This window comes from Microcaecilia unicolor, chromosome 4 (assembly GCF_901765095.1).
Source record: "Microcaecilia unicolor chromosome 4, aMicUni1.1, whole genome shotgun sequence".
Taxonomy (NCBI): domain Eukaryota; kingdom Metazoa; phylum Chordata; class Amphibia; order Gymnophiona; family Siphonopidae; genus Microcaecilia; species Microcaecilia unicolor.
Genome location: NC_044034.1, coordinates 353544307 through 353568541, shown reverse-complemented (window position 1 = coordinate 353568541; position 24235 = coordinate 353544307). Strand labels below are relative to the sequence as shown.

General features: G+C 45.0%; 1 protein-coding gene across 1 annotated transcript in view; it reads right to left on the bottom strand.

Moving 5' to 3' along the window:
• SMPX (small muscle protein X-linked) overlaps positions 1–23861 on the bottom strand; it is a 44892-nt gene extending 21031 nt beyond the window's left edge. Inside the window, exons 1-3 of the mRNA XM_030199692.1 lie at positions 23544–23861; positions 6001–6059; positions 40–126 (exon numbers count right to left, since the gene is read on the bottom strand). Coding sequence (XP_030055552.1) covers positions 40–126; positions 6001–6039 — 126 coding nt within the window. The 5' untranslated portion in view covers positions 6040–6059; positions 23544–23861. The remainder of the gene's footprint in view (positions 1–39; positions 127–6000; positions 6060–23543) is intronic.
• Positions 23862–24235: the final 374 nt, after the last annotated feature.

Below are 24235 nucleotides of genomic sequence, written 5' to 3'. Positions count from 1 at the left end.
CAAATACAACAGGTAAGTGAAACCAGCCTCTTTTCTCACCTCATCCACTTCCGGTGTAAAAGCTTTTCTTTTGGGCGGTTGGCCAGCTGATGGTCGAAATGCTCCCATCGGGATATTGATATTCGCCTAAGAAAAGGGCAGATACAACTTATAATGGATTCATAACATAAGTGTCAGAAGAACTGTAGCGTATAGGCCTCAAGTCCTATGAAACACTCGTTATAGAGGGAATAAAATCTGACGATGTGCACTCATGAGATACATATCCATGCTTCTGAAGCAGAGTGAACTAGTAGACCAAAAAAATGGTTTAGCTGGCTATTTCTTAGGACTTTAGGTAAGGCTTGGCCTTGTGTGAATCAGTGGCGTAGCCAGACAGCCAATTTTGGGTGGGCCTGAGCCTAAAGTGGGTGGGCACAAAATTATCTCTGCCCTGCCATACCTCCACTTCAAAATATAAATACTTTAGCTAATGAGGATCCTCAAGCTCTGTTAGCTGAAGACTTTCTCCGAAGGCAGCCAGAACCCCCTTTTACCAAGCTTGGCAGGCGGCAGCAATGTCCCTAAGCCACTAATGCCAGAACCTCATGCACGCTTAATAGTCGGTGGCTCAAGGATGCTGTCACTGACTGGAGAGTTTGGTAGAAGGGAATTCTGGCTGCCTTTGGAGGAGGTTCTCAGCTGGGGATGCTTGGGGTTCAGGGCAAGGGTCAGGGCCAGTGTTAGACATGCTGTGGCCCAGGCCAGAAAATAAAGGAGGGCACTTTGTCTGATCCCCTCTCCTCCCTGCCTCCCCTCCAATTTCCCCACCTGCCAATACTAATCACACCGACAGACCTTCACCAAATACAGACCAAGGGATCACAAATTAGAAATTAAAATATTTACACAAAAATTGAATTGAGAACCCCAAGAAGTTAAACTTAACATATACTACAACACTGGAGAAATAACAACAGAAATGCATTTCCTTTCTATTGAACACAATGCAAAGACAATTGCTATGCACATTTCCGAAAGCTAATATATTCCATTTAAAACATTCAAAATAAAATGCTTTTTTCTACCTTTGTTGTCTGGATGTTTTATTTTTCCATTATGTTGGTTCCAATTTCCTGTCTGTCATCTACTATTTCTCTTTCAGGTGGCTGCTGTACATTTGTCTTCTCGCTGCTGTCTATTCCCTCACTACACCTACCTCTGATATAATGATCATTCCTTTTTAGTTCTGTCCTCTCATTTTTTTCTTTTCCGCCTCTGTAAAGTCAAATTTCACCCTCTTTCTCATCCTTCTCCTCCTTTTTACTTTTCAGCTACCTATCAGATTTCTATCTTCTTTCACGTAACAGAGAGAGGGAACCAAGTATAGAAAAAGTCCCAGCAAACAAACAGCACAAAGGGCCTTTAAAAAACAGAAGGAAACAACGTTCTTTCATCAAAAAAAAACTTTTAATAGTGAACTTTGATTGAAGGAAGACCCGACACGGGCCGTGTTTCAGTGCTACCGCACCTGCGTCAGGGGTCACACCAATGACAAAGGAGGCTTCAACAGACTAATTTCAAAAGGATGATGATTTCCTAAATTGTGTGTGATGTGTTCCTCCAAATAAAATGCAGAGCTCTCACACATCAGCGGTGTAAGTCTCAATGGGTCCAAATAAAGGTTTTTTGGAGCATCAAGGAGGTTTCACCTTCAGACTTCAGGGAACCCATTCAGGTGGACAGTTCTTCTATTTGAGAACAGTAAAAGCATCTACGCAAGACTTTGAACTTGTGTCTCTACTGTATTGAGAAAGGACATTACACCCTTAAATGTCCTAAATGTCAATTTCTAGTTCCAGCATTGCTGAACCTCGATCAAGAAATAAAAATCACCGAGGCCTTCATTGACTGAAGCAGGAGGGAATTTTATTGACGAAGCTCTCATCTGACATTATAAAATTTCCACAACAAAAATGGGATGGAGAGGGCCCAATGTCAAGAGATCAGCTTCGTCAATAAAATAGCAGCAGCACAGTGGGCAGGAAAGAACATGAGGCCACCAGACTACCAGGACCCTCAGGTAGGACCGGGGCTGCGGTGGCAGGGGCGGCAAGGGGTGTCGGGCAATGGAAAGGGGCACAGACCACCCTCAGTGCCTGGGGGCCCAGATCACCCTCAGTCTGCCCCTGCACCAGACAGACCATCTGGCAGGAAGATTGTTACTCTCAGGCTCATTCTTGGAACCGGATATCTACTCGGTTACAGAGACAGTTAAGATCATCCAGTGCGATAGGAAGGTCTCATTCTGCCAGCTCATCTTTAATTTGGGGTGCCAACCCTTGCCAGAAAACCATTATAAGACTCTTATTGTTTGAATTTAGCTCTGATGCTAAGGTACAGAATTGGATGGCATAATTCCCAAGGATTTGTGACCCCAAGGAGTTCAGAAGCTGCAGAAGCAGCCTTCCCAGGCTCCTCGAAGACCCTCTGGAATTGCTTATGGAAGCTGTTGAGCACTGGGTCATTCTGTTCCCAGAATGGAGAAGCCCATGCAAGAGCTTGGCCTGACAGCAGGGAAATGATGTAAGCCACATGGGCCCTATCCAAAGTGATGTCAATTGCTTGGAGTTTGAAAATTATCAGACATTGGTTGATGAACCCTCTACAGGTTTTGGGCCTCCCGTCATATCTAGGATGATCCATGAGTCCGATACCTGGTGCTGTGGACATGGCTACCGAAATTGAGCTGGCGGCCAGTGCTGCAAAGGCCAAGGCCTGTGGTGCCTCTGACATCTGGAGGTGGTCCGTGCAGGTGGTCAAGTCCCTAACAGAACCAGAGTGTTGCTGGAACTGAGAGCCAACAGCTGGAGCAGCTGCAAAGCGGGTGACTCACCCGAGCTCATCACCTTTGCAATCTGTCACAACTCAGAGTAGGTGAGCCCTTGGGCCACAGTCATATTTATGCTGCCTACCCAACCTGAAGGCTAGGTGGGTCCCGACTGCCGGCAGGCGAGTCATGCCCCGGCGGAGACTAAATCAGAGAGTGGCTCTTAAAAGAGCCCTTAGGGACTGGCCTGACAACAGGGAATAGCTCTTAAAAGAGCCCTTAGGGGTGCCCCGACAAGTCAGAGTGGAAAGTGGTTCTTAAGAGAGCCCTTTGGGGCTGGACCAACAAAGTTGAGGCCACGGAGTAGCTATAACCTGAAGACCTGTGGACCAGGAACAGTTGGAGGCCTGAGGGCAGACGACCTGACTGTAACAAGGCTGCAGACTTGGATTGGAATAAGACTGGGACAAGGCTGAAGACTCCAATTGGAACAAGGCTGGAACAAGGCTGAGGACTCCAACTGGAACAAGGCTGAAGACTCCAATTGGAACAAGGCTGGAACAAGGCTGAGGACTCCAACTGGAGCAAGGCTGGTACAAGGTTGCAAGGTGTAAGTTACACATGTAAGTGGGAGCCCCACCCAAGTTCTGCCTATGCTCCGTTTACACACTAACTTACACATGCCATTACAGACTAGCACTTAGGCACCTTACTGGCACTTTTACAGGTGTGTACACTTACACGCATATGTGCTAATATTCTATCCGCCCACAGTGATAAGCAGCATCTGAGCCCCTCACAGCCGCAGCTGAACTGACCCCGAATATTCAATGCCAAGGCATGCACAGCTCCCGGAATTGATTATCTGTCAGCGGTCACCTGGAAGTTAATTCAGGCACCAGCCCATATTCAGACTGGTACCTGAATTACGTCCCTACCCGTAACCTCCGCTCTCAAGACAAATCCCTCCTTTCAGTACCCTTCTCCACCACCGCCAACTCTAGGCTTCGCCCTTTCTGCCTCGCCTCACCCCATGCTTGGAACAAACTCCCTGAGCCCATACGCCGGGCCCCCTCCCTACCCATCTTCAAATCATTGCTCAAAGCCCACCTCTTCAATGTCGCCTTCGGCACCCAATCACTTCATCTCTTCTCAGGAAATTTCATCTACCCCAACTTGACATTTCGACCTTTAGATTGTAAGCTCTTCTGAGCAGGGACCGTCCTTATTCGTTAATTTGTACAGCGCTGCGTAACCCTAGTACCGGTCTAGAAATGTTAAGTAGTAGTAGTAGTATTACATATAGCAGTGATTTAACCAGAGCTGAGATTGTGATGTCATAATGCCTCATTCCACCAATGCCTAAGAGCCAACCTCATCAGTGATGTCACAATGGCTTGATTGTCCTATATTTGTCTCACTCTTATCTATTAGATTGTAAGCTCTTTGAGCAGGGACTGTCTCTCTTTGTTAAATTGTACAGCGCTGCATAACCCTAGTAGTGCTCTAGAAATGTTAAGTAGTAGTAGTAGTATTACATATAGCAGTGATTTAACCAGAGCTGAGATTGTGATGTCATAATGCCTCATTCCACCAATGCCTAAGAGCCAACCTCATCAGTGATGTCACAATGGCTTGATTGTCCTATATTTGTCTCACTCTTATCTATTAGATTGTAAGCTCTTTGAGCAGGGACTGTCTCTCTTTGTTAAATTGTACAGCGCTGCGTAACCCTAGTAGCGCTCTAGAAATGTTAAGTAGTAGTAGTAGTAATTAAATTTATGCAGTTACTTAGCTGGTTAGTGAACTGAAAATCGCTTCTAACTGGCTACGTAGGTGCTGGGTCACTCAGCGGGATTGAACCGGACAGAAGCCTCTCCTGCCTGGTTAAACCCTTTTGAATATCGGGGAGTATATATTTGTGCATGCAAGGGATGTGTAAATGGAGGTGACTAGATTATAGAATTGCCCGTTATACATATAGATGGGGCCAATTATTGAACAAAGCCAGGAAAATTATATCCCTTCATCCAAGGTAAAAATAAAAAAAATTGAGGTCCAATATTCAAGTGGCAGCATTTTTCTGACCACCAGTGACATTTTCCCAAGAAATTCAACGCTGGGCCATGTCTGTGCCTCGGCATTGAATTTCCGGCTATATGAAGCTGGCGAAAACATAGACGGTTAAGTGCGATATTCAGAATAAATATAGGACTAGGGTTATCATATTTTGTCCCCCAAAAAGGAGGACACATGCCCCGCCCCCTTTCACACCCACTCCGCCCCCTTTCACACCCCACACCCTTTCACGCCCTCGCTCCACCCCTGTCACATTTTCCCCTCACCCCTATCACACACCCTGTCACTCCCCCTCCACCCGTCACCCCCCTCCCATTACCTTACTACTGCCCTGGTAGTCTAGTGACCTCCGGGGAAGGAAAGAGCCCCTGTTTCCTGCCCGGAGCGCTGCCCTGCATGCATCCTTCCTGTTGCTGATCTCGGCGCCGATTCAAAACGGCCGCCGAGAGTTGAAGTCTCGCGAGGTCACTTCAACTCTCGGCGGCCATTTTGAATCGCTGCTGAGATCAGCAACGGGAAGGATGCATGCAGGGCAGCGCTCCGGGCAGGAAAGAGGGGGGCTCTTTCCTGCCCCGAAGGTGGAAGAGGTCACTAGACCACCAGGGCAGTAGTAAGTAAGGGGAGGGGAGGCTAGCAATCTGCCCGTTTGTCCGCCCACCAGCCTGCCCGTTTGTCCAGAAATCCGGACAAACGGGCAGATTGGCAAAACCCGCCCAGTTGCCCGGACATGTCCTCAAAAAGAGGACATGTCCGGGTAAATCCGGACATATGGTAACCCTTTATAGGACTGACTTTGATGCGGTACAATTTATGCAGTTACCTTGGTCAGTTAAGTGCTGAATATCGGCACTTAACCGGCCAAGTACTGACTCCACCCCCGGAACTCCCCCATAATTGCCGGTTTCACGTTCAGATTTAACTGGATATTTGCAGTGGTACTATCCAGCTAAATGCCCCTGAATATGACTGGTTAGTCCCAAACAAGTGATTTAACCAGCCAGGAGCCATTTTCTGGCCCATTAAATCTCTTTGACTATGGAGTCCCTTGTGTAGAGCCCTGATTGAAATGCACATATAAAAACAAAAATAATTCATACAGTGAAATAGCTTACCTGAATGGATCTCACGTTTGAAGTTGGCTGTTTAGACATTTTAGAAGGAGCTTCTGTCCCTGCAGACAAGAAGAAGTTCTGACATTGAAATTCAACGGCATATTGCTAAACCTCAGCTTGATCCATGCTTGTGCTCAACATGCACCCACTTCCCCTGTCAAGATACTCTTTCAGGCTCAGTTTCAGAGTTGCTTGGTTACACGTTACACCCTTACATGTGTGTGGGAAAACAACACCACCTGAGCTTTCTTCTTTAATAATGTAGATTGAGAAACTGTGAAGCCAAACACAATTTGCAAACTTGAAAGGTGGCTAGGGTTGACTTTCGTTTCCCACTGTTGAGAAGACTAGTTGGAAAAGTTATGACAATTTTCCATTTTTTCAAGGAATGTTCTGGAGAAGCCACATCCACAGTTGATGCTGCTGTTCGATTTTTTGGGGCATGCTAGTGAGACCACATGGATTATGCTAGCCGTGAAAGTGATCAAAGATTTGATAGCGCTAAACCTCTTTGATTGAAACTACACTGGCTCCCTATCAAGGACCGCATTACTTTCAAAATTTGCTCTCGGATCCACAAGATAATCTACAGTGATGCCCCAGGATATATGATTGACTTAATAGATCTTCCAGCCAGAAACAGAATCAGTTCATCTCGTACTTATCTGAACCTTCACTATCCAAGCTGCATTGGACTCAGATACAAAACAACCTATGCATCCAATTTTTCTTAAGTATGCAAATGTGGAATGCATTACCAAGAAGTGTGAAAACGATGAACGACCATCAAAACTTCAAGCGAACTTTAAAGACCTATCTGTTTCGCAGAGCCTACCCTATTGAGTCTACTTAAATGCCTCAACTCTACAATGCATCTATACATACATTGCAATGGACATTTTATTTCTTATTTCCTTGTCCCTTATTGTACCCATTTACCCCTACCTTGCCTGACCCTTTTTCTAATTGTATTTGTTTAATACCTACCGTACTTGGCGTTCACCATTACGGTATTTTGTAAGTCACATTGAGCCTGCTAATATGTGGGAAAATGCGGGATACAAATGTTACAAATAAATAAATAAATCATTTTCTGTAGCATGAACACCTGCCCTCTAACAGCTGAGTCGGGGAAAGCAATAATCACACAGGAAGTAATTCTATAAGGAAGTGCCAACATGTAGGCCCCGAGAATGGACGTAAATGACCAGAATGCTGGCATATGTGCACATTTGTGTGCTCATAAGTAGGTAAATCCCCGCTATTCTATAGCGATCAAGGAAGACAAAGACGTAGCGGAGAGACTGAATGAATTCTTTGCTTCGGTCTTCACCGAGGAAGATTTGGGTGGGATACCGGTGTCGGAAATGGTATTTCAAGCGGACGAGTCGGAGAAACTTACTGACTTCACGGTAAACCTGGAGGACATAATGGGGCAGTTTGGCAAACTGAAGAGTAGCAAATCTCCTGGACTGGATGGTATTCATCCTAGAGTACTGATAGAACTGAAAAACGAGCTTGCGGAGCTACTGCTAGTGATATGCAACTTATCCTTAAAATCGAGCGTGGTACCGGAAGATTGGAGGGTGGCCAATGTAACGCCCATTTTTAAAAAAGGCTCCAGGGGAGATCCGGGAAATTATAGACCGGTGAGTCTGACGTCGGTGCCTGGGAAAATGGTAGAGGCTATTATTAAAAACAAAATTACAGAGCACATCCGAGGACATGGATTACTGAGACCAAGTCAGCATGGCTTTTGTGTGGGGAAATCTTGCCTGACCAATTTACTTCAATTCTTTGAAGGAGTGAACAAACATGTGGACAAAGGGGAGTCGGTTGATATTGTGTATCTGGATTTTCAAAAGGCGTTTGACAAGGTACCTCATGAAAGGCTACAGAGGAAATTGGAGGGTCATGGGATAGGAGGAAATGTCCTATTGTGGATTAAAAACTGGTTGAAGGATAGGAAACAGAGAGTGGGGTTAAATGGGCAGTATTCACAATGGAGAAGGGTAGTTAGTGGGGTTCCTCAGGGGTCCGTGCTAGGACCGCTGCTTTTTAATATATTTATAAATGATTTAGAGATGGGAGTAACTAGCGAGGTAATTAAATTTGCTGATGACACAAAGTTATTCAAAGTCGTTAAATCACGACAGGATTGTGAAAAATTACAAGAGGACCTTACGAGACTGGGAGACTGGGCGGCTAAATGGCAGATGATGTTTAATGTGAGCAAGTGCAAGGTGATGCATGTGGGAAAAAGAACCCGAATTATAGCTACGTCATGCAAGGTTCCACGTTAGGAGTTACGGACCAAGAAAGGGATCTGGGTGTCGTCGTTGATAACACACTGAAACCTTCTGCTCAGTGTGCTGCTGCGGCTAAGAAAGCGAATAGAATGTTGGGTATTATTAGGAAAGGTATGGAAAACAGGTGTGAGGATATTATAATGCCATTGTATCGCTCCATGGTGCGACCGCACCTTGAGTATTGTGTTCAATTCTGGTCGCCGCATCTCAAGAAAGATATAGTAGAATTGGAAAAGGTGCAGCGAAGGGCGACTAAAATGATAGCGGGGATGGGACGACTTCCCTATGAAGAAAGACTAAGGAGGCTAGGGCTATACAGCTTGGAGAAGAGACGGCTGAGGGGAGACATGATAGAGGTATATAAAATAATGAGTGGAGTGGAACAGGTGAATGTGAAGCTTCTGTTCACGCTTTCCAAAAATACTAGGACTAGGGGGCATGCGATGAAACTACAGTGTAGTAAATTTAAAACAAATCGGAGAAAATTTTTCTTCACCCAACGTGTAATTAAACTCTGGAATTCGTTGCCAGAGAAAGTGGTGAAGGCAGTTAGCTTAGCAGAGTTTAAAAAGGGGTTGGACGGTTTCCTAAAGGACAAGTCCATAAACCGCTACTAAACGGACTTGGAAAAATCCAAAATTCCAGGAATAACATGTATAAAATGTTTGTACATTTGGGAAGCTTGCCAGGTGCCCTTGGCCTGGATTGGCCGCTGTCGTGGACAGGATGCTGGGCTCGATGGACCCTTGGTCTTTTCCCAGTATGGCATTACTTATGTACTTATGTACTTATGTACTTATATAAAATGGCACCTGACTGCAATGGAGTATAGTTTGAAGGTCGCATATACATGGGCGGAGTCTGGATGAAACATGGTTGAGTGCATCGTTATGCATACAAATGATAGAATACTATCGTTTATACATGTTTCTTTTAGCAATCTATGCACGAGCATTTACACCTGCTCTGGGGCTGGTGTAAGCGGATGTTAGTATTCTATAAAGAAAAGTAGACATTGACTTTTCTTGATAGAATAAGCGCCACAAAGGTGTCTAAAAATAGATCCTCTTTATAGAACGCGTGCATTGCCACGTCATCTGAAATCTATTCATGACCTCATCAACTTTCAAAAATCACTAAAAACTTTTCTTTTTAACAAGACTTACCATAATGATCAACAATAGGAGCTCTAACACATCAGCAATTATTTGATAATCTTACTGTTTTCTGACATGTTTTTTTGAATTGATTATATCCATCATGTTACGCCTGTTCTTTATGTAACCAATTGTTTATCTACTCTTGATTGGCGCTTGTTATGCTGTATTATTGTAAGCCACATTGAGTCTGCAAATAGGTGGGAAAATGTGGGATACAAATGCAATAAATAAATAAATAAAGTAACCTCCCAGTGCCTGGAACATGATTACTTTAAATAACTAGCAACCTTGCCCAGATTTAAGCTATTAGGTCATTTGCAACGTGATGAGAAATATCAACCCCTGTTGTTTAACAACGTTAAAAGCCAAACATGGCCAGGTGAAATCTGAAAATGTGTCCTATTTTATCTTCTGAAAATAGTGTAGACTATTTGATAACAGTGCGCCCTATGCAATAAGAGCTCTTATCAAATAATGCACACTACTGGAAATACTGGATAAGGTTAAAAAAAAGGCCTTGACCTTATGGAAAACTGGGTCACAACTTTCAAACTTAAATTAAAGAAAAAAGAATTCCTAGTGCTTTCCAGTCCACACAATCCCAATACCCACTAACAATTCACAATCAACCAACAAACATACCAAATTGAACCACAGCTGAAAATACTGGGAATTATCTATCTCTGGAAAACCAAGTATCAGCAGTCACAGCAAAATGTATTTATTTATTTGTTACATTTGTACCCCACATTTTCCCACCTATTTGCAGGCTCAATGTGGCTTACATAGTGCCGTGAGGCGATAGCCACCTACGGTGAAGAAACAAATATACATTGAAGTTATTTACAATGAAATACACATAAACAGACACATCAAGGGATCATAAAGAGGGAAGTTACATAACGAATGTAAAGTTCAATACAAGTTTGGATTTCTTTGTGTTGTTGGATTTAGGTAATTAAGTTGCTTCAGAACACTATGGAACCTGAGAAGGATCAGAAACTGCTTCCCCAGACAATCATTCCGGCTAACAGTACAATTGTTGATAATGTCAGAACTAGACTATTGTAATGCAGCATATGTAGGGTGTAAAGAAAAAAAAAGCACATTACAATCATTGCAAACCATTCAAAACACAGCAGCAAGACTGATATTTTAAAAGTCGAAATACGAAAGAGCAACTCCATTGCTTGAAATGCTACACTGGCTTCCAAACAAGGAAGACTGATTTTCAAAACTGGCACCCTCATTTTCAAAATACTATTTGGAATGGCTCCTGAATACTTGCTAAATCTGATTGGACTATCCCCAAGAAACACAAGCCCTGAAACCAGAGGCTACTTAATGCTTCATCTACCCTACTGGAGAAACATAACTTACAAAACCATCTACACAGCTGGATTTAGTTATCTGGGCCAGTGGCGTACCAAGGTGGGGGCGGTCCGCCCCGGGTGCACACCGCTGGGGGAGTGCCGCGCACCTGTTGGTTCCGAGTCCGCTCGTTCCCTCCCTGTTGTTCCCTCTGCGCGGAACAGGTTACTTCCTGTTCCGGGGCAGAGGGAGCAGCAGGGAGGGAATGAGTGCACTCAGAGCTAACAGGTGCGCCGCACCCCCCCAGCAGGTAAATATGCACCGGGGGGGGGGGGGGGGGTTGCATTGGCGATCCGCCCCGGGTATCAGCCAGGCTAGGAACGCCACTGATCTGGGCTCCAAATGGTGGAACTCAATACCCAAGGCCACAAGAAGTATTACTAACTATCTTCAATTCAGAAAATTATTATTACATTTGTACCCCATGCTTTCCCACTCATGGCAGGCTCAATGCGGCTTACATGGGGCAATGGAGGGTTAAGTGACTTGCCCAGAGTCACAAGGAGCTGCCTGAGCCTGAGGTGGGAATTGAACTCAGTTCCTCAGGACCAAAGTCCACCACTCTAACCACTAGGCCACTCCTCCACTAGAACTGAAGACCTACCTCTTCAAAAAATTCTATAGCTAAATACATAAGGGTAACAATGGAGGAATGGAGTGGAGAAGAGTGGCCTAGTGGCTAGAGCACCAGTCTTACAATCCAGAGATGGCCAGTTCAAATCCCACTGCTGCTCCTTGTGATCTTGGGCAAGTCACTTAACCCTCCATTGCCTCAGGTACAAACTTAGATTGTGAGCACTCCTGGGACTGAGAAATATCCAGAGTACCTGAATGTAACTCACCTTGAGCTACTACTGAAAAAGGTGTGAGCAAAATCTAAATTAATAATAATAATGTCACATTCCACTCTGTGGGGCCCTTTTAGTAAGCCACGTGTAGGCACCTACACACACCAAATTGGAGTTACCACCCAGTTACAGCGTGGTCCTTGCGGTAATTTCAACTTTGGCGTGCGTCTGCTATGCGTGTCCAAAAAAACATTTTTTTTCTGACTCGCAGCAGCTATGCGCATCATGTGGCATTTGATGCGCGTAGACCATTACCGCCCGGTTACCGAGTGAGACCCTACCACTAGGCCAATGGCTTGCGGTAAGGTCTCAAACCCAAAATGGAAGCACCACAATTTTCATTTTGCTGCACATCCATTTTCGGCAAAATTTTTAGAAAAGGCATTTTTTGTAGGTGTGCTGAAAAATAATTCTGCACGCGCCCAAAACATACGTCTACACTACTGCGGGCCATTTTTCAGTGCACCTTACTAAAAGGACCCCTGTGATTACAACACACCACTATAACTTCGCTCTGTGACTGCAACACACCATGGTAACTTCACCTAACTGTATACTTTAAGCCACATTGAACCGAAACCTGTTTTTGGATAATGCTGGAAACCAACTGCGTCATGCTATAAGCAATGAGCATGCAAAATAACAGCAGTAATTTGTAGCTCATTGTCAAACAGGGGCATAGCCAGACCTCGTGGTGGGAGGGGCACATTTTGGTCTGCCATCCCGCCGCCGCCCTTCACCCCCTTGCTGCCTCACTGCCTTGCCACTCCCAACCCACTGCCACAGCACATACCTTGGCTGCTCCCATGCCACCTATAGTATCTGGCAAGCCTCTGGGCTTTAGTGCAGTGCGGTATGATTATTTAGAACCAATCTCCTGCTACGTTTTGATAGGAATGCTCCTTATTCCTATGTTAAGTTGGCTTGTGCTTTATCTTGGGTGGGACGCACAGACGCCCTGCAGAGTACAGCGAAGATCAGCTGAGAGGAGCGCGTCTGTGTGGGCTGCACACGCCGGAGTCAGAACAGAAGACAGCACTTCTGCTGGCGGGGGTTCGGATGGAAGGGGCCCGGTGGCGGTGGTGGGTGGGACTGCAGCGCTGGGCCCCCTTGGAGGCCCAGGCCCCGGGAATTTTGTCCACCCTGTCCCCCCCTCTCGGCGGCCCTGGCAAGGAGCAGCCACAGAAAGTGGAGGAACCCTCAATTCAGTGGTGTGCTGGAGCCGGCTCGCACCTGTTAAATTTTCCTCCGGCTTGCGAGTCGGTTGTTGAAAATGGCTCTCCTCCCTCCCTCCTCCCTCTCTCTGGATCTGCCTCACCGCCCGCTTGTTTTTTGAATTCTTCGGGGCAGGCAGTCTTGCCTGCCTGCTTCCAGCGCTGTCTGACCTCCCCTGCCGGTTCGCGCTTTAAAAATGGCCGCCGAGACTTCCAGAGGCGGCCTCGCGAGACTTCTGCTGAAGTCTCGGCGGCCATTTTGAAGCGCGAATAGGCAGTGGGGGACAGTCAGCGCTGGAAGCGGACAGGCAAGACTGCCTGCCCCGATCAGGAGGGAGGGAGGAGAAGAATTCGCCAAACAACCCGGGAGGGGGTGGCAGGGGGGAAAAGGGAGTCGCTGCTGGGCATGGGTAGATGGAGGGGGTCACTGGGTATGGGTGCATGCAGGGCAGGGGAGAGGAGGGTCACTGCTGAACATGGGTGGATGGAGCCTGGAGGACAGGGGAAAGGAGGGTCACTGCTGGACATGGGTGCATGCATGGCAGGGGAGAGAAGGGTCACTGGTGGACATCTGGGTGCATGCAGGGCAGGGCAGGGCAGAGGAAGGTCGCTGGGTATGGGTGCATGCAGGGCAGGGGAGAGGAGGGTCACTGCTGAACATGGGTGGATGGAGCCTGGAGGACAGGGGAAAGGAGGGTCACTGCTGGACATGGGTGCATGCAGGGCAGGGGAGAGAAGGGTCACTGCTGGACATCTGGGTGCATGCAGGGCAGGGCAGAGGAAGGTCGCTGGGTATGGGTGCATGCAGGGCAGGGGAGAGGAGGGTCACTGCTGGACATGGGTGCATGCAGGGCAGGGGAGAGGAGGGGAGAGAGAAGAAATGCTGGACATGGATGGAGGGGAGAGAAGAGTGAGGAAGGAGATGAGATGAGGGAAAAGGAAGAGAGGAGGAAAACTGCACATGGATGAAGAAAATAGGCAGAAGGTGAGGACCAGAAATGAAGAAGAAAGGAGGAAAGGAAAGAAATAAATGGAAAGGAAGTCCTGGAAACGGAGTTAAGAGGACAGATAGCAGCAGAATCGGATACTGGGCCAGCATAATCAGAAAAACAGTCACCAGACAACAAAGGTAGAAAAAAATCATTTTATTTTCATTATAGTGTTTGGAAACTTTGAGAATCAGGTGCTCAACATTAAAAGTTTATATTTATTTACTTATTTATGGCATTTTATTTCACATTAAACATGAATTAGATTGGAACCTGGGATCATTTAATTTTTTTTTCTGGAGAGAGTAATGCATTGCCCCCCCCCCCCCCCGGCTATAGCCAGCGCTGCAATTTTGGGGGGGAGCGCAGAGGTGGATGGGGGGGGGGCACAGAGGTGGACGGGGGTGGGGGCGCAGTGGTGGACCGGGGAGAGAGCCTGTTGTTAAAAATTTACCAGCACACCACTGCCTCAATTCCTACGTCAAAGTAGCGCAAACAAAAAAGAGTAGGATGATCTGGCCCTTTCAATCAACCAGGGAGACGTATAACACTACCAAGTCTTTATTAACGAACATCAAGTGACTTGACACAGCAGCCATGTCTCGGCGCCTATGCGCCTGCTTCAGGAGCATAAAAGCAGTGGCGTACCAAGGGGGGTGGTGGGGGCAGTCCGCCCCAGGTGCACGCCGCTGGGGGGGTGCCGCGTGCCTGTTAGCGAGTCCACTCATTCCCTCCCTGCTGTTCCCTCTGTGCGGAACAGGTTACTTCCTGTTCCGGGGCAGAGGGAGCAGCAGGGCACTCCCCCTCCTCAGCAGGTAAAAATGCACCCGGGGGGGGGGGTAGTTTCGCCTGGGAGGCCCGCGCTGCACCCGGGGAGGAGGGGTGCATCGGCGATCCGCCCCGGGTGTCAGCCAGGCTAGGAACGCCACTGCATAAAAGGACATATAAAAAGAAACATATACAAAAAGGAAAAACACTAAGTCATAAACAACCATCTGTTTATAAAAACAGGAATTATATATAAAATTTACAAAGTACATAGTAACATAGTAACATAGTAGATGACGGCAGAAAAAAGACTTGCACGGTCCATCCAGTCTGCCCAACAAGATAACTCATATGTGCTACTTTTTGTGTATACTTTACCTTGATTTGTATCTGCCATTTTCAGGGCACAGACTGTGGAAGTCTACCCAGCACTGTTCTTGTACTAAAAGTTGTGAAGATTCTGGAATCCTAAAGAGTTACAAGATTCCGGAATCCCAATTAGTAGCAACATTCCATGAAGAAACCCCAAAGAGTAACATAGTAACATAGTAAATGATGTTGGATAAAGACCTGCACGGTCCATCCAGTCTGCCCAACAAGATAATCTCATACGTGCTACTTTTTGTGTATACCCTACTTTGATTTGTACCTGTGCTCTTCAGGGCACAGACCGTATAAGTCTGCCCAGCACTATCCTCACCTCCCAACCACCAGCCCTGCCTCCCACCACCGGCTCTGGCATAGACCGTACAAGTCTGGTTCATGCATTTAAAAACTTATGACATGTATAAGTTTTAAAAACAATATAACATTAAAAGTTACATATTACATATAAAAAGGTGTTCAAAACCACATATAAAAATGTGTATGTCTGTACTCTAGATAAACTAACCTTGAGGTGTCCCAAAGGTTTATATAGAAAAGAAAACAAAGTTTCTTGTGCGGTTAAGTAATTGAATGTAGCACCATTGCAAATCGATTTTAGCACCTAGACATTCAGTGTTTTAACATGGTGCTGTTATTTAAAAGTTTCTCTGGTGCTCTTAAAGCTTATTTATTTAAATTATGCTTTTAAAGATATGTATTATTCACAGTTGCACATTGTTTTACTACCTAGGTACCCAGAGCCTTCTTAGCTTGGGGTTCCTCTGAATGTTCCTTTTGTGTTTTTTGGTTCAGTTAGGAATTCCCCATACATAGGGGAACAAGACAGGGCTGCCCCTTGTCGCCATTGTTGTTTGTCCTGTCCTTAGACCCATTGATCCGGGACATTGTAACTAGTCCAACGATACAAGGAATGCGCATGGGTCAGGTAGAATTCAAAGTAGCAGCATTCGCCGATGATCTTTTAGTATTGATCACAGATCCCCAAAAATCGTTTTCGGTGTTAATGGAGACTTTAAAAGAATATGGAGACTACGCAGGGCTGAGCCTGAACCTGAATAAATCAGAAGCACTAGCCTCTTCTGAGGCAGTGAGAAACTCCTGGGATCAGGATTTTCCTTTAAGCTGGGCAAAGGGATCATTTAAATATTTGGGAATTCACTTGACTATGGAACTAGAGAAACTCCACGACTTAAATATCAAGGTCCTTTTAGAGGGAACAAAACGTCGGTTGTGCAGTTGGGAGGGCCTGCCACTGTCCCTGAATGGCAGGATAAACTTGATACGTATGGTGATATTTCCAAAATGGTTGTATCTTATGCAGACACTGCCCCTGCGTCTGAAACATAAAGACCTCACACACATAAACAGAATTCTCGGTAGGTTTTGCTGGGCAAACAAGAAACCTCAGATACAAGCTAAAGTAATGAAGGGAGGATGGAATAGTGGTGGTTTGGGAATGCCAGACTTAGCCATTTACAATCAAGCATGTCTACTTAGACACATAGGAGATTGGGTAGGCCAATCTACTACATTTACACCACTGGAGCTGGAACGGGAATATTTTACCCCATACAATGTCATTACACTGTTGCATTTAGATCAGGGACAAATACCGACACAGTTTAAACATTGTCACCTGCTGCAACCTATGCGTAAGGCCTGGAGGACATTTACTAAGACCATGGGGGGCACGCCAGAAACCTCAGAACTTTTAACGATTAGAGGGAACCCGAGTTTTGACCCTGGCCAAACAAACCCGGCCTTCCATAGATGAGAGGTACAGGGGATCACTAGAGTGGAACACCTGCTCAATAATGAAGGAGATATAATCAAATTTGAGGATTTGCAAAATAAAATAGGAAGTGCTTGGGGGGATCACTTCGCATATGTACAAGTTAAACATTACATTTTGAGTCTTAACCAAAATGCACTCCGATTGAAAATTGGCGAACAGATCACAAATTTCTTTCAGGCCTTGGAGGTGGTAGGACTGTCAGTGTCAACTATAACTCGAGCTCTGGCGAAGAGGGAACCCACCAAAGATTTTAGATATATCAAAGATAAGTGGGAACAGGACTCGGGGGGGCGTTTGGGGGATTGGGAAGTTGAGGCCACGCTGAGACGCATTCCGAAACTCACTATAGATGAGAGGCTCAGAGAGAAGGGATACAGAGTGACAATGCGTGCTTATATCTCAGGGCAACAATGGGGACATATGGACCCTACTAGAGAAGTAAAATGTGTTAAATGTGACAATGAAGCTCCCATACTATTTCATGCCTTTTGGGCCTGCCCGAGGATTCAGAAATTCTGGAGGCAAATTCAGAACTTCCTGATTAAAACGGTACAGTTAAAAACAAGAGGGACATGGGACCATTATGTGTTGGATACACAGTCTGCATTTGGCTCACAGGCAAAAGGACCTAGGCTGTGGTGTCGGAAGGTATGTCTGTTGGCCAGAAAGACTATACTACAAAAATGGGTGTCCATGGACCCGCCCGCATATTGGCATTGGCGGAACCAGATACATGAAATGGCAACCTGGGAGACCAGAGAGGCGAGAGGTAACCCAAAAAGGAAAAAAATGTTTTTGCAAATATGGGGTCAATATATACAAGGGCTGAGCCCACGAGGTAAAAGTTTATTGCTTAACCATCTGTGACTTGTCTGTAGATGACCGGATTTATATGTGGGTCTTGTTCCTGATGTGGCGGGAGGGTGGGGGAGACAGTAAGGAGGGAAGGGAAGGGGGGGAATGGAAAGAAGAAAGGGAATAGGGGGGGGAGGGAAGGAAACATGAAACACTGGGTTGATGGTAGGTTTTATATGATTTGTATCAGTGTATGATAAAAGGACTGAAGTACTGTATAGGAGTCTAATGGTTGTGCAACTTTGGATCACCTACATGCAAAAACTATCGAACTATGAACAGGTCGGGGAGGGGGAGAGGGGAGGAGAAGGGATTGGGATGAAAATGGTAAAATGTTTGACGACAGATCTTATCACTTAGTTTGACAGTGGATTGTGATGATGGCCTTTTTGTTCAGGCTGGAATGGAATGTTTTGTTATACGTTGTCACCAATAAAAAAATGTTTAAACATAAAGATATTGTGCAATTGCTGGATGACAAAGCAGCATTTTCACATTATTCTCATTTTTAAAATAAAGATCGACATTCATATTTTTCTGAAAAAAAAAAAAAGGCCCGTTTCTGACACAAATGAAACGGGCACTAGCAAAGTTTTCTTCAGCTCCCCTGCAGCCACCCATGTCCAGCGACCTCCTGCCCCCCCTGCAGCCACTCATGTCCAGCAACCCCCTGCTCCCCTGCTCCCCTGCAGCCACCCATGTCCAGCGACCCTCCTCTCTCCCCTGCCCCCCCCTCCAGCCACCCATGTCCAGCGACCCTCCTCTGGACATGGATCAGCTGTGAGGCATGTTTTTTTTTTCCCGGGTTCTGAAGTTGACATCATAATGGCTACGGTGAGGTCAGCCTGATCTACGGAGCCTAGCAGACCAACTCGGAAGGAGCCATGGTCCCAGGCAGCAAGACAGAACGTTGGAGGTGAGGATTATTATATAGGATTATGTTGTTTTTAGATACTGAACTGTTTTATTTTTTCATTTACAGTGACCCCACTGCCCCTGACACAGCCATTTTTGCACTGGCGAAACACGGCCATGTCGGGCATTTTATGTTGAATATCTGGGAGCTTTTAATCTACTAATAAAGACATCATTTTTTTTTTTTTTACAAGGTCTGCCTCATTGTTTTATCTTCTGAGAGGGATTCAGGCCGTAGAAGCCAGCTCTGTGGGTGCCAGTGGGTGTTCAGCGCCCACAATATCGAGCAAGCTGCCTTCAATTTGTTCAGGGGGGAGGAGTAATTTGTATTGTGATGGGCACCCCAATCATTTGACGTGTGGTACCTATGACTGCAGTAAGGTATCTTCTTGCAAATTAATACTGCTCCCATTACTAGCAAAAGACAACAGCAAAAGGGCACACTGATGAGTAAAAATAGACATATGGCTGCCTTCCCCCTCCCCCCCACCCCAAGCATCATATTGCTATCGGAAATAGTTGTTAAACACGTGTGTGGAAAGGAGTGAGCCTAATCTTAACGCCGCTATATTTTGGAGCTCACTGGCTGTGGTCACAAATTAACCCAGCTTTCCTCGAGCTGTAGATATGAGCCCCTGTAGCAGCAGACATATGGAAATTATTCAAGTACTGAGCATTGTGAGGGGTAACTTTGAATATGCCCCATTGTTTTACATATCCTCAAATCACAAGTCAGAAACCTTGGAATACAGTTAGATTCAACACTTACACTGATTCCCCAAATCCAAGCAACCTTCAAGAGCTGCTTCTACTATTTGTGACAGCTACGCTGCCTCTCTCCTTACATCAAGAAGGTAAATCTTATCCCAGTCGTACATGCCATGATAACATCAAGACTGGATTACTGCAATGCACTATACAATGGTCTGACTACAAAGGGCCTGCACCAGCTCCAGTTGATTCAGAATGCAGCAGCAAGACTCATAGAAGGTTGCAAGCGACGTGACCACATCACACCATTTTTGCAAAAACTTCATTGGCTATTAGTACAACACAGGTCCAAATTTAAAACTCTATGTCTGATCTTCAAGGCCCTGAAAGGAAATGGCCCTGAGTACCTGAAAAATAGGATAATCCTCCACACACCGTCAAGGACACTAAGGTCCTCCCAAGGACTTTCACTAACCACACCCTCTCCAAAAGACATTGCAAGATGTGATACCCACAAGCCAGCCTTCACACTGTGGAATGCACTGCCTGAAAGGCTGTGCTTAACACAAGACTATCTCTACTTCAGGAAGCAGGTGAAAGCTTGGCTCTTCAACCAGGCCTTTACTGGAAAAAAGTAACTAACTCCTTAGCCTCACAAGGAGTACTCAGGCTGCATATACTGCAGCAGGACAAGTTTATCCACTTCTACCCTAGCTGAGATAATATTTAACCATTTCTTTGACCTCATGTGCAACTTTCTTTAAATCAACCACCTTACTTTCTAACTCTTTCCTACTTTCTTACCCTTCTATATGTTACATCTTTGCTTTACCCTTCGCTATCACCTATAATGTTCTATTACATATTGTGTTGACATTGTAAATAGTATACCATACCATACTTTGTATTGTTTTTGAATATTTTTACTGCTGTAATTGTCTATTGCTCATGTTTGATCTATTCTTACTGTATACCGCCTTGAGTGAATTCCTTCAAAAAGGCAGTAAATAAATCCTAATAATAAACAGATATGCATGGGCACTTTTAACCTTCTTATGTTGCAGCCAATTTTCAAAGGGAAAGCCACAGGCATGACTTCAAGTTTATTTGGGGTTTATACCCCGCCCATCAAATAATATCTGAGCGGCTTACAATAAAATAGAAGTAAAAGAAGGGGGTGTAATTGACAATAAAACCATGAGGATAGGGGAAGAAATACAATATTGAAAGAAAAGCTGGGAACGGGGAATCCAGGTATTTGTGACCTGGATTGGCCACTGTTGGAAATAGGATGCTGGGCTTGATGGACCTTTGGTCTGTCCCAGTGTGGCAATACTTATGTACTTTTCTATTCCATGATGCATACGATTAGAATAGATTAGACTCTTTTTTTTTTTTTATGTTGTTGACTGGTTGTGACCTGGAAACCACCAGATTCCCTTCCTTTTGTGTTCCCCATAAGTACATAAGCCTTGCCACACTGGGACAGACCAAAGGTCCATCAAGCCCAGCATCCTGTTTCCAACAGTGGCCAATTCAGGTCACAAATACCTGGCAAGATCCCGAAAAAGTTCAATACATTTTATGCTGCTTATCCCAGAAATAAGCAGTGGATTTTCCCCAAGTCAATTTAATAATGGTCTATGGACTTTTCCTTTAGGAAGCTGTCTAGACCTTTTTTAAACCCTGCTAAGCTAACCGCCTTTACCACATTCTCCGGCAATGAATTCCATAGTTTAATTACATGTTGAATGAAGAAACATTTTCTCTGATTCGTATTAAATTTACTACTTTATAGCTTCATCGCATGCCCCCTAGTCCTAGTATTTTTGGAAAGAGTAAGCAAATGATTCACATCTACCCGTTCCAAGTCAGTTTTGAATTTAGATAGGGAAAATGAAAGACGTAGGTGAACTGATAATTTATTCCAAAGTTCGGGACCTTGAACTAAAAAAATGGATTGATGTGTGGTATCGTAGCGGATCTCTCGAAAAGATGGGAGTATAAGCTGATTCTGTTGGGCAGATCAAAGTGCACAAGAGGGAAAATAGGGAGTAAGGAAACGAGACAATTAAGCTGCAAATTGACAGCACACTGAAATCTATTTGTGTGGATGGCTGTGGGGTAAATCAGAATGCATGCATTGGCAAATGGAACGTACACATGCTGTTTGCTCCCTTGACCTATCCACACCTGCTGGAATATCTCTTTTTAAGGTTTAACAGTTTTTATTCAGGATCAAAGAAAAACCCAAGAGCATACAAATAAACAACAAGCCTAGGCAAACACATCAAGCAGTTACATAACAATGAGCAAGCCTGACAGAATAAAAAGCAGAAACATGTGACAGCAAAACCTAGGTAACACATGATCCCTTTTTTGTTTACGATAACCTTCCCACTACCCTCCCACCTCACAACCCCATTTTCCTTTCAAGGTTGTTGAGTATTCAGAATCATCCCCTCCCCCCTTCCTTACCTTAACCTTTACCTTATCAGATAACTAAGATGGCAGGTGTCTGGACTCTTATGACCCCAGGCCACCATGGAAAGGATAATATCCAATACTCCAATTCCACCCTCCCCTACCCAAACTAAAAACCCCGAAACAGTCCCTTATATAACAGTACCCATGGAATATCTCTTTTTAACCCAGCCTAAAGTAGGCACACTGTGGAAACCTGTGAATACATTTAACTAAGGTGAGAAGAGTCAGGCCAATTTACTTGGGTAAATAACTATTTCCCCAAATAAATGGCTTTGAAAGTTGCTGATCTCTAGCAATGTGATAGAATCTACACATCCCAAATTATTTTGCACTATATAGATGGTGTGCATCCTGACAAAGAAAATCCTGGGCCTGCTTTACAAAGGATTTATGCTCCTGAAAATCCTGGGCCTGCTTTTCAAAGGATTTATGCTCCTAACTTTAAAATTCGTTACCAGAGAATGTAATACAAGCGGTTAGCTTAGCAGGGTTTAAAAAAGGTTGGTCTTGCCAGATACTTGTAACCTGGATTGGCCACTGTTTGGAAACAGGATACTGGGCTAGATGGGCCTTTGGTCTGTCCCAGTATGGCAATATTTATCTACTTACGTACTTATGATTTAAGTGGGCAGGAGCCTCACCTATCTGCCTATATCATATTGAAGATCAAGCCCCCTCCAAGAGCTGGTCTGCCTTAACTTCATCGCTTTTTCCTGTATTCTGACTCATGAAGCTGAAAGAAAAGAAACTCTTCAGGCTGGAGGTATTTAACTAGATTTCTTATGTTGGATGCAATCTCTTCTGCTATTTGGTAAAGTCTTGCTTGGTAGGGTCACTTTAAAGGAAGGAATCAACAGGAAGGCCCATATTTGGCAGGGATAGAAAGCAGTCCAGATTACCCCCTTTTGACCTAAAAATAATCCCGGAGAGGGTGCAGAGTGATGTGCAGCTGTCCACGCTGGGCTGACTTTTCAGTGGGCTTTAAATGCTCAGGACAGCAGTCATTAACACTGTTCCTATCGAGCAAATCTTGTGCCAGAGGAATAAAAGTGCACTTTGGATGCTGTTGTGCCAACACTACAGGAGGAGGCATCCAGCACAGGCATGACTGTGTTTTTTAATCCTTAATATGAAAGTTCTATTACAGCGCATGAAAATGCTGAGGCGTCTCAGGCACCTTGTGACAGGTGCTGGGAATGCTCAAGGAAAGTTGGGATACAGTTGAAACTTTCCAGGCCCACAAATGACATCTCAACTCTGTTTAGGACTAAAGGGGGAAAATGAATTCAGAGGAAACGAGGCGACGTGCAAGCATATGAGCACAGTGCATTACTGGTCTAAAGTTTCAGCTTTTGCTTCCTAGATAATTTGAAACCCTGCCTTTCAATACCATATGTATTAAATCCTTGACAGGTGCACACACACAGCACGACAAGATCACAGTTACGCTGAATATATTAATGTCCTGTTAAAGCAAAAGAAAGATAAATTAACTGCTATAGCCTAGGGCCCCCTCTTCACAGAAACTGAAGTCCTCCCCCTCAGCTATCCTTGTATGGTAAGCTGTCAGGTTCCATTATGAGGAGCCCCCTTCATCAAAAACTAGTTCACTCCCAATTTGCTTTATCATTCAGGAAAGTTACTCTAGTGCACCCTTTTCAATCTGTTAAACTCCTACAGAAGAATTTGTCCTGCTCTCATTCCCCCCCCCCCCCCCCCCCCCCCTCTGCTTACCAGGTTTCTTCTTTCTTTTCTTTGGAAAGTTAAAAAGTCCTCAGTGTCCTTGGAAAGTGGACGAGGCTAGTCTGCGGAGAGACCTGTCCTCGGCTTCAGTCCTTGCGAAAGTGGCTGGGGCTGCTCCGTGCCCATCAAGTGCTTGGGGAGAGCTGTTCTGAGGCTGGAGAGATGAGCTGTTTGAAAGCTTAAGTGTGAAAGGGATTCCTGTCATAGCTTTGGAGCTGGTCTTCCTAAATATAGAGTTTGTTACAATCTGTGACTTGGGTCCATCTCATTAGCAGACTTAGGAGACTGGAATTGAAAAAAAAAAAAAAAACAGGATCTGGATGTCAGGGAGAAGTTGTCAGTAAGGGCAGCTCGTTGTGCAGATTTCAGATCCAGGGAGGATTTATTTGGCCTAATAGTGTTCGCTTGGGCTAGCTCTGGGTTGCCTTTCAAAAATAAACATACTATCATTCCTGTAGCATTTTCCTGACTGGTGGACCGTGCAGATCTTTATCTGCCATCATCTACTATGTTATTCTGGGGCTCATTTTCAAAAGAGAAAAACGTCCAAAAAGTGGCATATACCTGCATTTGGACGTTTCTCTCACAAAAACATCCAAATTGGCATTTTCCAAACCCATTTTTAGATGCTTTTCTATGAAGTCCGTCAGAAGTGTGATCAAATTACAAGGGGGGAGGGGGGT